At 41.8% G+C, this 12,269-nt stretch overlaps 1 protein-coding gene across 11 annotated transcripts in view; it reads left to right on the forward strand.

The window, feature by feature from the left end:
- kirrel3b (kirre like nephrin family adhesion molecule 3b) overlaps positions 1–12,269 on the forward strand; it is a 188,779-nt gene that overhangs the window by 128,245 nt on the left and 48,265 nt on the right. For 6 of the 11 annotated variants that reach the window (XM_049576341.1, XM_049576342.1, XM_049576348.1 and 3 more), the window contains one exon: positions 3,626–3,795. In XM_049576341.1, the coding sequence (XP_049432298.1) occupies positions 3,626–3,795 (170 nt within the window). The remainder of the gene's footprint in view (positions 1–3,625; positions 3,796–12,269) is intronic. The other 5 variants (XM_049576343.1, XM_049576352.1, XM_049576345.1 and 2 more) reach the window with 1 other exon arrangement.

Below are 12,269 nucleotides of genomic sequence, written 5' to 3' on the forward strand. Positions count from 1 at the left end.
CCTTACTCACTGTATACGTGTGGTACTGACAAGGATGTTGTCTGAAAAATTGGCAAAACAGTTTTTTTCTTTGTTTTTTAGTCAATATTTTTTAGTGATGCAAAGGCATTAGTCATAAGAGCAAAGGACCATAATGCCACCCCCGCCCTGTGCACTGATTAGCCACAGCATTTGAAGACAAAGATGAGCTTGTCTGTGAGGAAGAGCTGTGACGTGGGGCGGCAGTAGCTCAGTCCATAGGGACTTGGGTTGGGAACCGGAGGGTCAAGTCCCCGTCCGGACCAAAGAAATATGGAGCGTGGACTGGTAGCTGGAGAGGTGCCAGTTCACCTCCTGTGCACTGCCGAGGTGCCCTTGAGCAAGGCACCGAATCCCCCAACCGCTCGGAGCGCCTGTCATGGGCAGCCCACTCTGACATCTCTCCACTTAGTGCATGTATAGGTCCAGTCTGTGCATCTGTGTGTTCGGACCTGTGTTAAATTGAAGTTAAACCCAGATTCACCCTTGTTTGGCATTTTGCCCCGCTATATATATGCCTCTTGGACGGCATAGTAATGTGTTGTCGCTTCACAGCAAGAGGGTTCCTGGTTTGAACCCCAGGGCGCGGGGAACCCTTCTGTATGGAGTTTGCATGTTCTCCCCGTGTCAGCGTGAGTTTTTTCTGGGTACTCCGGCTTCCTCTCACAATCCAAAGACTTGCAGGTTAATTAGCGACTCGAAATTGGCTGTAGGTGTGAATGTGAGTGAGAATGGTTGTCTGTTTCTATAGTTCTTTTTAGATAGGAGTTGTGCAAATTTGCAGGAAAGCCCAATCAGTCTTCTTTCAGCATTGACAGTATAAAAGCAAAATCAGGGAGTGCAGCAAAATGCCGCCTGCTTACTTTTGTTTATACACAATGCGCCTTTTTCAGGGCAATGGGGAGGCAAGTAACCAAATGTGTAGCTCAGCATTGGATATAAACAGTGACGTACTCCGAGGGAAGCCGCAGCTAGTCAGCCCTTCGGCGATTCTCTCATAAGTTGGCCCGTCCTTCACCTTCCCCGTCTTTTGACGGTTAATGGCCTCTTCGTTTGCGAGAACAAGGAGGGTGCGCAATTCCTTGTCTCCCCAGTTGCTCATCTTTACAGTGTCTTTCAGGTTTGCGTTTCCCTCTTGCTACTAGTACTCGCTGCTCACTCCTGCTATCAGCTGTTTCCTGTTTATCCACCACCAGTGGGTTGCACATGCGGCGTCATCAACAGCCCCTCCCGTGGCAGGGGAGCGCCTCATTCTTTTTAAACCAAAAAGGTTCCGCCAATATGTCTACCCTACGCGGCGGAAAATTGGGCACCTCGGATCAACTTGCCAATCTGGCTCTGTGTGTCTAAACGCTCGGAGCTTGCCGGCCAAACGGCCCAACATTCTCTGAAAATCTGGCAGTGTAAAAGGGGCTTATGTGTCAGCCCTGGCGACCTGTCCAAGGTGTACCCTACCTCTCGCCCAGTGTCAGCTGGGATAGGCTCCAGCCCCCCTACGACACCTAACAGGATAAGTGATTACGGAAGATGAAAATGAATGAATGTGTTTCTTTGTTGCCTGCTGCTTATGATCTGGCACCTGGTCACCTTTTAATAACACCCCAACCTTACCTGAGCACCGAGGGTACACACCCATAAACGTCCTTAACATAGAAAATAAGAAGAAAATAAGAGAGTACAAGCAGAAAGCAGCGTCTTTGCAGAAAAATACACCATCACACACTTCAACTGATGATTAAAAGGGATTACATTTATATGAGTATGTACATTGTTTTTTAAGGAAACTCCTGCCTAGTATATCTTTAACATTTAAGTGGTTTAATACTACAGCAAACACTCCTCAAGCAGCTACTTTGTCAGAAATAGAACTTGAGAGCAACTGGTGAATCTGATTATTCTGCAAACAAACAAACTGACACTGTTTTAATAAAGACGGCGTTCATAAATAATTGCAACTGTTACTGCTGCGCTCGGGCAAGTAGTTTTCCACAAAACAAATGTCCATGTCTCATTTTCAGGACACATTTTTAATGAATGGTTGCGGTTAGCGCTGACCTCTGTGACAAACTTAATACAGCTCTGATACAGCATTAGGAGAGCGAACAGTGAGCAGAAAGGCTGATAAAATTTTAAATAGTGACACTGAATTATGTGCCGCATCATTTCATATGAATCCCTTGTGTGTGAAAAAAAAAATCATATAAAAAGGTAATTACAGAATGTAAATACGTTGGATTACTATTTCTGAAAAATGCCAACCATAAATAATGTAATAAGGCAGAAATGCATTCTGATTTAATGAAATTTAATGAAAGTTTGAATGATTACAACTTTAGCTAAGTTTGAAATGAAGTTGTTTAATAATGTTAAAAACAAATTTGCAGCAACTTAGAAAAAAGTTGAGGTATGTAAAGTGAAAACATTTTCTGTCAGTATTTTCAGTGCAGAGTGAACAGCATAGAATACCGAAGCGTACTTTTCTGGCACTATATGCTCTCATTTATGTCTGCCATAAAAGAGCCCTTTTATACTTATTGTCATTAAATGTACAAAACAGTATCCCAATTACATTTTATCTCCTTTCATTCATCACAGTGCTGTTTGACAGCATAAATCTAACCCATAATAACCTTCCTTCCAATCATGATGCTTTTGCAGGGGGAATATGGCAGCTGCCTGCAGCCTTTGATTTCATCTTGCCCCAGATCTGCATTGTAATGAGCACTCAGGTCAATCAATAATTCACTGGAGTTTCAGTTATAAAAAAGAACGAGAGAGAGAGAAAGAAAGAAAGAAAAAACAAACAGATCAGCTCGTGGGTAAAACAGGGAGAGGACTTTGATCAGTGCCATTGAGAGGCACATATAGCTGTTGTGATGCCTTCGTCTCTGTTGTATTTGTCAAAGCTTAGAGGAGGGAATGGAGGAGCCTTTGCACATCTGTGTATCTGAGGGGGGTTATACATATTATACACAGACTGTATTACATTAAATGCTGACATTTCTGTGCGCATTGTACGTATAGTGGGTAAATCTCATCTGCTTTGACTGATGGAAGAGTTGATTGTTATTTAGAGAGTCATGCTGGGACTTGTGTAAAGCTTTCCGTGCCTCTAACCGCACCATGTAATGCTAGTTTTTGATTAAGTACAGGATGAGTCTGTGTCTTACTGTGAAGTTATTACCCTGCCTGAATGAGCAACTGTAGAGGTTTTTTTTTTTTTTTTGTTAGGAAAAAATATGTATATACAATAACTTTGGTGGCTTTATAAGCACTCTCATTATATGGGAATTGACTGTGTGGTGAGATTGGGTGTCATGCAGTCAAATCCTTGCAGGTGCCATTTGAAATGAGTTTTGTCTTATGTGGTTCAAACTGCCAGTATTGCAATGTTGTGGAAACAGAAAACATCCCACTGATAATTGCGTGGAAAAACAACAACAGTGAAGTCATTACATGTCAGTGTGCAATCATCAAAAATAATGCATATTACATATTGATTTATAACTTAATTACACATCTACGCACTTTATTAATAGTCTACATTTATCATTATGTGGTTATCATGTGGCTAATGCTGTCTCTTTCCATGTGTCTGTATCTACAGTTCCCCCAGAGGACCCAGTCATCAGTGGAGGGCCTGTGGTGAGCCTAAGGGCTGGTGACCCACTCAATCTGACCTGCCATGCTGACAATGCCAAGCCGGCAGCCTCAATCATCTGGATCCGCAATGGAGAGGTCCTTAATGGGGCCATGTACTCCAAGGTAAGCATGGAGGTGTGTGTCATACCAGGTTTGAAGGGTGTGGGGGTGGGATGAAGGGTGAGGGTTGCATGGTGGGTGTGTTTTCATTCTCTAGACCAGTGGTTCCCAACTGGTCCAGCCACGGGGTCATTAGCCATTAGTTCAAGGTCCACACAGTTTAATACATTCATGCTTGCATTTGGCCGTGTTGTCGAGCTAGCTTGCTGTCTCTCTCAGGTAGCTGTCTGTTAGTGATTCGCTTTACAGCAGGAAATGGCACTTCAAAATAAAAGCTCTGTGCCAAAAATGTACTGTCCTGTGTTCTTTACAAACTTTACATGTTTGCGAGTCCCTGCAGTCCATTTTAAGACCATGACCAACCAGTTGGGAACCACTGCTCTGGACTGTAGGAAAACACCTAGTACTACATTGCTGCAACAAGTCCTCCAATCAGTACAGCCACATAGGTTGTTTGTTCCTACCCTCTAATACACGGGTCGTTAACTTCTACTGTGAAAAGAGCAATTTTTGGCCAAAGAAAAAAAACTTTTTGGAGCCGCAAGATATATTTGAGCCTTAAAATGAAGGTAACACAGCCTATTAACTCAACAAACCCAATTGGCCTAAATAAGCATTCATTAATATGTTTACCACAAGGTGGCTACTCTGCAGTGAACTATTTTTTGATTATTTAGTACTTTGTTTGTTTGTAGCATTGGTGGTCAAAGCAGACAAATCTGTCCATGCACTATTAAATACTTTTTTTTTACCCTCTGAGACTGTTCCTTTCTTTTTCAAATCCATGGCTAAAGCTAATGGAAACAACTGGAGAGGGGCTAAAGAGTCACATGCTCGTAATCTTCTGAGTGGTCATACGTAGCGACATGTCTTTCTGTCATCGGGAGTCTCGCCAACTGCGTTACGACCTGTGTGTGCACACCACAAGATTTCTCCACCAAGCCCTCACCGACAGAGCCCCAGATAATGCGGTGATGTCACCAAACTACGTTTTTTAACTTGGAGACGACACGTCGTAAAGGCATGGATATTCTTCCCAGTGTTGAATCAGATCTGCCTTCAGGGCCTGTGTCCAAAAACAGCGCGCTCCCCGTAATCCTGTGGATGCGCCATTGTTGTTGTTGCTTGCCGGCTTGTCAGTGTTGCCAGATCTTGGGAGAGAAACAAGCAACCAGGGCTATGGAGACAAGCCCAAAAGAAGCAGCGGATATATAGAGAAAGGCGACGTTAAGAGAGCAAGCCCAAATAAGCACTTTAGAAACAAGCCCAAAAAAACGCAACCCGTGACTACCAATATTTGTAAGCGACAAGTAAGAGAAAGTCGCGGCTAATAAGTGGACCTGGCAACCCTGCGGCTTGTCCTCCTCACATTTCTTACGTCCTCCTGCCAGATATCCAGTCCCAGTCGCAGACGAGGGGGCGACTTGCTCGTAGCCTTGTTCACACATGAGGACTCGTCGTGGCAGACTATCTGCCGACTCACCTCTGACCCAAGGTGGCTCTCAAGATTCTCTGCAACGTCAAAATCGCGGTGAAAATCGTGTAATGTGAACTAGGCTTTAGAAAAGAATCAAGGTTTGGGGTAAAATAACTATGTTATGCAACTTCATGTCACATTGTCACATTAAATACTGAGCATAATGTGACATTAAGTACATAGCGTGACATAACATCAAAGCTAAAATGACTGAACGTTGTCTTTTGGTGTCACACAGGACACAAACAGTGGTCCTCTGGAACTAAGTCCTGTGTTTGTTTGACCGATCTGACCACCCCAGTCTCCTACCCATGCGGACATGTTGCTCTTGATATAAAGTCTTCCTTCTTTGCTGCCGTCATAATTACTACGGCCACTAGAGGTCACCGTCTATCAGTAAACGTAAATATGGGTTGTGATAAGTTGTTGCACAAACGAGCCATGTTGTTGTGTTTTTGGGGGGAGGACAGTCTTTGTTTCTGCATGTCTTGCTCTGCTGTAAATAACTACTGTGAAAGTGCTAAACACCCATGAGATGTTTCAGAGTGACTGTCTGAGTCATTGGTGGGCGTTTGCCTCAGCACCCAGACTGCTTTTTGAAATGAAAACCCTTGAAAATCCAGGTTGTGTTTTGATTCCAAAAATGATGGCTGGCCTTCTTTTTTTCCGGTATACAAATCAACTCAGACAAGCAGATGGTGAGATCGGGGAACTATCAGTGACTTTACGCTTCTCACTGGTGTTTTGATCTCCTCCTTCAGTGGCGTTTGTCTCTCTTCTTCTTCCCAACCTGTTAGAAAATCTATTTTGTCATTTCAGTGCTGGAATCTGCCTGAACCTTTTCAGGGCGAAGTATGATTCTCGCTGACAGATCGTGTTCCCACTTTTGATGCTGTGGCACACAATAGCCACTGTTCACACAGCAGCATGGTGGCGTGATCACCTGAACCCATAGACTCTTGAATGACACTAACCCTTTAGGCTAATCATGCAATCAACACTGTCATGTTCTATTTCCATTTAAACAAAGGACATAAAGAGACCAGGCACTTTAGAGCACTAACACCTCCCCCGCCTTCCCTCGCTCCCTACTCTGCCTCATCCCATTATCAGCTTTTTTCAAAGACCAGATAAATGCCATTGATTGGACTGGGGTACGGCACCAGGCCGATTTGAATAAAGTGATTGCTTGAGGTGCCGCTCGCTAATGGTGGGCGGAGAGTGCGTTTCCTGCCTTCACTTCCTCTCAGAGCAAAGGCAGATATGAGGACATTCTGTGCTGGTAGCTGATGGATGCTCACATGTCTCCTCTGAGCTCAAGTATGTCCCTCTTCCCTCTTATCTCTATTGCCTACCATTAAAAAGCAATGGGTTCGATTAAAAGGAGATGAGCTTTTTTTCTTTTTTTGGGGGGTCCGAAGAGCAGTAGGGGGGACATTTTGTAAGCATAATCATCTGCTCTGATGGTCTCCTCATATCCCGCCGATCAAGAGGACTAATGTGAGCAGATGTGGTGGAGGATTCACAGAAATGGCTTTCCTGATGGTGTCATATCTAATGATAGTTCTGACCCAAAGATAATTTTCCACTAAGGCCTCCAAAAGCTCATCTCTGTGACCTCTTAGAAAACTATTTACTGGACCAGTGGTTAAAGAGAAAGTGTATGATTAAAGCTATCGCTTAGCAAAAATGTGTGTCCGTTTTATCATATGAGAAAGTCACCGAATCGATGCAGTTTGTATCATTAGTGAGGGTAGCTTTCAAAAAAAGCAGAACTTCAGTGCATGATGGAGGGGGCTCCCCAAATAATGAAGTGGCAGAAGCTTGTCACAGCAAGGTGAATGGTTCAAATATCAAGACTGGCTGTGAAAATGTGGGCAGACGAAATTAATGAATAATGTTCTCTCTTCCCACAAACACTCATCTCCCATCTGCTCCAGTGGAGCCGCTCAGTGGCAAACAGCAAAGGACTGTTTGGAATAAGCAGCCCCCAGGTCTGAGCTGTGGTTCGGAGGTGTGCACACTTGCTCTGTGATACTTTTACACTGGAATGGTACAACAAATCATTTGAAAAACATGATGCATTCCCCTCCCCAGTGTGCTACTTTTTTTTTCTCTGAATGCTCTGGTGGCATGCTGAGAGGTGAGCAGGAGACTGGGGAGTTATCTCCGTGTTAGGAGGCTTAAAAAAATGAAAAATAATGACATTTTTATGAGCTCTTCTTGCTGGCAAGAGCAGAATAGTGCTTTTTTATTGTATACCCCTCTCAGCTTTGCAGTAAAATGATGTTGCTGTTTAATATCAGGTAAAATTGCTAAAGTACATGAAGCTGCTGCCGTTGATGGATATCATTTTCAGCAGAAAAAATAATTATCCATTTTCCATTCCTAGGTCTTCTCTTTTTTCCCCCACTCCTCTTTCCTATAACTGTTCAAAGCAGCTGCTTCCTCTGCCTACCTGTGTCATTATTTCCCCCCCATCCTTCATGGGAGGTTATTTGTGTGTGTGTGTAATTGGAACACTTTATTGCATTTTAATCGTCACACCCATTGAGTAATAGGGTGGGAAAATACTTACAAATAAAATAACCTATTAAAATCTGAGTGCGCATTAAACAAGTCAACTTTTATTCATTATGAGACAGGTATAGTTTTCCCAGCAGCGGAGAATGATATCAAGTCAAAGGGCTCTTTACTTTCAACATTAATTTAAGTCATTGTGCTAGTTTTTAAAGATCTCGTATGATTTCGGCAAGCTAATTAACCTAATTCATTCAGGATGAAAATTAAAAGTGTGATCTGAAATATAGATCTCTTCAATTAATTGCTTTGAAGGACCTTTGAAATGATCTTATTGAGGTGAATAGTCCGTTAAGTGAAACAAAAGAAACCTATTTCATCTCAGCGACCAGGGTTTAAAAAAATGCCATATTTTCACTTCTGCATAAACATAAAGTACAATGTTAAAGCAATCATCCGTTTTAGTGAAAGAACCCTTGTTTGAAATGGCTGATTAAATATAACCCAGAGATTAATTTGATATCAAATCAAAGGCGTGTTGGATGGGTTAGCAGAATATTAATGATGTGTGTATTATTAGCTTATTGCTCACTTGGTAAATTTGGCCCCGTCCCTGAGGAAGGCTGTCTACATCTACATCCCCTATAACTGTCAGAATCACCAGGTTCAAATGTTATCGCTCACTTAAATGTGTGTTAGTAGTGGTTATCAGCATCATAGATATGGGTTAGTAGGATCCCCTGATGCAGACTGGTGTGTTATCAGCACATTAAACTGCCACGTATTTGTTCTGTGACAATGGGGGAGGTCAGCTGACGTGTCGGTGGTATAGCAAGTGAGTACTGCTGTGTAGGGATGTCAGTCAGGATGGTGAAAGGAACAAATGCAGGACTTACCCAGGAGACCACGGTTCATGTTTCAGTGTGAAAGCAAAAGTTACTGGTGAGTCATTTTAAGTGTGAGATGTCATGTGAAGTAGCCTATGTCACATGACATAGATGACTTACACCTAGTGCTTATGTCACCTACTTAAGATAAGATACACCTCTATTGATCCCATAATTGAGAAATTCCAGAGACACTACTTGATCTGTAACTCAACCACGATGTCTTTCCTAAACCTAACCACATTGTTGAAATGAAAGTGAAAGTGAAAGCTAACAACACTGCTCTTGATGCTATAGAGCATGTAATGGGTGATAACAGCATTCATAACAGACTAGTCAGTGTAGCAGGACCTTTTAACCCATATCTATGATGCTTATAACCACCAAAGCCCATTTAATCAAGTTATGACATTTTAAAATGGGCGTCAGACAATCATCAAGACCAGGCCACTCCAGGGGAACTCAAACACTAATGATTAAAAGTAGGTTTTGAGCCTGGACTTAACAGAGTTAATAAAGGGAGCAGACCTGATTGGGAGGGGGATGCTGTTCCAGTTTTGGGGGCAGGCACAGCAAAAGGTACAATCAAACCTGAGTTTGAAACTGGACCGTAGGACAGCCTGACCTTCTAACCCCTTATTCTACCCCCAGGTCCCCCAGGTGAGCTGACCCGGGGGTAGAATAAGGAGTTAGAAGGTCTGCAATGTAGGATGGGGCCAGACCATGTTGTTAACAAACAGGAGAACCTTAAAAACAATTCTGAACTTTACAGGCAGCCAGTGGAGCAAGGCTATTCTGTTTATATAATATGCTTGTAATATTTGCAAGAGCTTCCATGATATGGTGACTTCATGGTTGCTAGTCTGTTATTTGCAAGTGTTAACTCTTAACTGACTCCATTAGCAGAGTATTTTTCTTATCACGTGCAGATTTAATGTATGATGTATGTATGTATGATTTTTGTATAGTAGCTAGCTTTGTCCACAGGAAACCCTTAAGCCCTATATGGACTGGATTAGTTTAACATGGAGACGTGGGGTGAAGTAATTATTACCAGGGATTTTAGTCCCGTCCGAACACGCCATGTCTGTAATCATTACAGATAATGTCAGTAAACATTACGTCGACTTTTACCTTCTGTAAAATGGTCCAAAGAAAATACCTTGGGTAATATTAATCCCGTGCGAACGCAATCCTTGTTTCCATGCTTGCAACTAGTTTTCCGTGTTTTTTGATGATGCAGGCGTTTGAAGAAGCATTCGGTGTTGTCGGCAGTCGTGATAGTGGACATTCTTCTAATGATCGCATAGCCCTACATGGGAGACCAATCAAAAAGGTCGAGAAGAAACCACTTTTCAGAGGCACGAGACTTCTGGTTGTGTTAGGTAGGCCTAATATAAATTCATATTGCTAATCGTTGTGTGCACACAATCCTGATCATGGGCAATATTTCATATTGGGCTAATCATTAATCATTATTATCCTTCAGCTGATGCTTACAGGAAGCAACGTAGCACGCACATGTCAACAGGGAGGTGACGCCAGGGTGCAAACCGAGTTACCACGCCCATCTCTGGTAGTAATTACATAGATTTCTTGTCTCGTGCAAATCAGACATTTATATTACAGACATCCTGTGGTAAACTGCAATTAGTCCACATCCCTATGTAAAACTAATCCCATCCGAATAGTACTTTAGACTATCTAGTTAGAACCTTGATCATGAATTGACTTCTCAGCAACACCTACAATACTAGCGGGCAATTCACCAAAATCATTGAGTGCTGCCACCAAAGATAATGTGATAATTGGTCACAAATATGATATGTTCTTGATGACACTCCTGACACAAGTCCCTGATTCTGATGTACAACATCCACTTTAATGTAGTCCAGTTTGGCAATTTAGTTCTTACTTTGCCTTTAAAAGAATAATTCAAAAAGTAGATATTGTCATTTAGCACATCTATAATAATCAAAATGCTTCAAAAATTGAAATAAAAATGTGAATGTTTGTGGTAAATCCATTGTCTTTTATGATCACTTAACATCCTTAAACAATCTAACAAAAACTCTGCCTTAAATTTTACATATTAGACATCCGAAAATGTAAAGATAAAGGACTTTCATATTAAAAGGTTTTTATAGTTGTGGTAGTTCAGGTGTATACATTATGGGCATTTTAAACTTCTTCTTGAAACAACTAATAGATTACCAGCAGCGTTAAAATAGGCCTGTAGGCAGAACAGAGGTAAACACAGTGAATTAGCTCGGCTGGCAGTACATCAAGTTTTATTCAGTAGATAATCCATTTGGTTCAGCCGTTTTTTTAATTAAATAATCCGGATGGATAGGCTTTTTGAAGCCACTGTCTGGTCCTTTACTGACAGGTCACCTTCTTGTTTAATTAACATTTGGCTCAGCAGTTGCAGCTTTAAGTCAAGCCAGGTTAGCTGTTGTTGTGTTGTGGTAGAAGACAGTCTATCTAACAATAAAAGCCACACTGACAGTAAGTGAACCCCCTCAACAAAATACAAAATGTGGTAGATGGCAGAGAGACGCATGGCCCAAACCAAGACTAAAAGCCAAAAAGGTTGTCCAAAAGACAGAGAGCCGGTGAGGTACCCCTGTTTCTGCTAATGTTAGCATGAATCAACTTGATAGGCAATAGTTTGGCTCATTGCTGTGTGTTTCTCCGTCTCCTTTACCCTGTAGTGGTCAAAAATCACCTGATGCAGCTTTAATTATTCCTGAGGAAAAAAAACCCTGCTCTTTCCATCTCAATCTTGTTACTTTTGCCTTTCCTTTCCCAGCATAGTTAATTTTAAGAGTATTCTTCACACAGGCTCCAGGCAGTGATATGAAAATTTATCAATTTGTAATGTGGCATGGTGTTGAATTCAATGCAGCAGCCAGCTAACCCCCTTCTTAAGATTAATGACTTCAGACAGGTCCAGAGCGACGAGGGAAACAATCCTGATTGTGTCAGAAAGGATATTACATTGACATATCCCACGTCTGACAGCTAATGTGCTCTGCTTTAGAAGTGACTCACGCACAGCTATGAATTTCATCTCATGGTTCTTCACATACAAATGGACTTCACAGGAACATGGATGGCATCTATAATATCCGTCTACTTATAAAATGCTTATTAATACACAGGAGAAAAAAAAAATCTTTATCCTCACTACAATACTCCAGACATTCTGCTGTGACTTAAGAGGTACCTTTAGGTACTTGAACTATAAAGTGGTTAGATAAAAAAGATTTCTTTTGAAATGTCTTGGCGTCTGATTTTACAAGTTCAATGACAGTATAATTATATTATTCAGAATACAGTATGCTTTAGAGAGGCGACCATAGTTAGATTACACTTTCATTAAAAAGAATGCCTTATACTAAAGGAGAGAAATGAGAAGATAATTACCACTGGTTTGCACACTGACAACGAACCACAGTTTGGCTCAGCTAATGATTAATGGGTAGTGATTACGAGGTTGAAATATACCATATGCTGCTAAGCTTTCTTAAACTTTGTGAGAACACTTTAAATATACAGTAATGTACCTGGCTGCATTTACCTTTTGTGCCTCTGTAGAGCTC

This window comes from Epinephelus fuscoguttatus, linkage group LG5 (genome assembly GCF_011397635.1).
Source record: "Epinephelus fuscoguttatus linkage group LG5, E.fuscoguttatus.final_Chr_v1".
Taxonomy (NCBI): Eukaryota; Metazoa; Chordata; class Actinopteri; order Perciformes; family Serranidae; genus Epinephelus; species Epinephelus fuscoguttatus.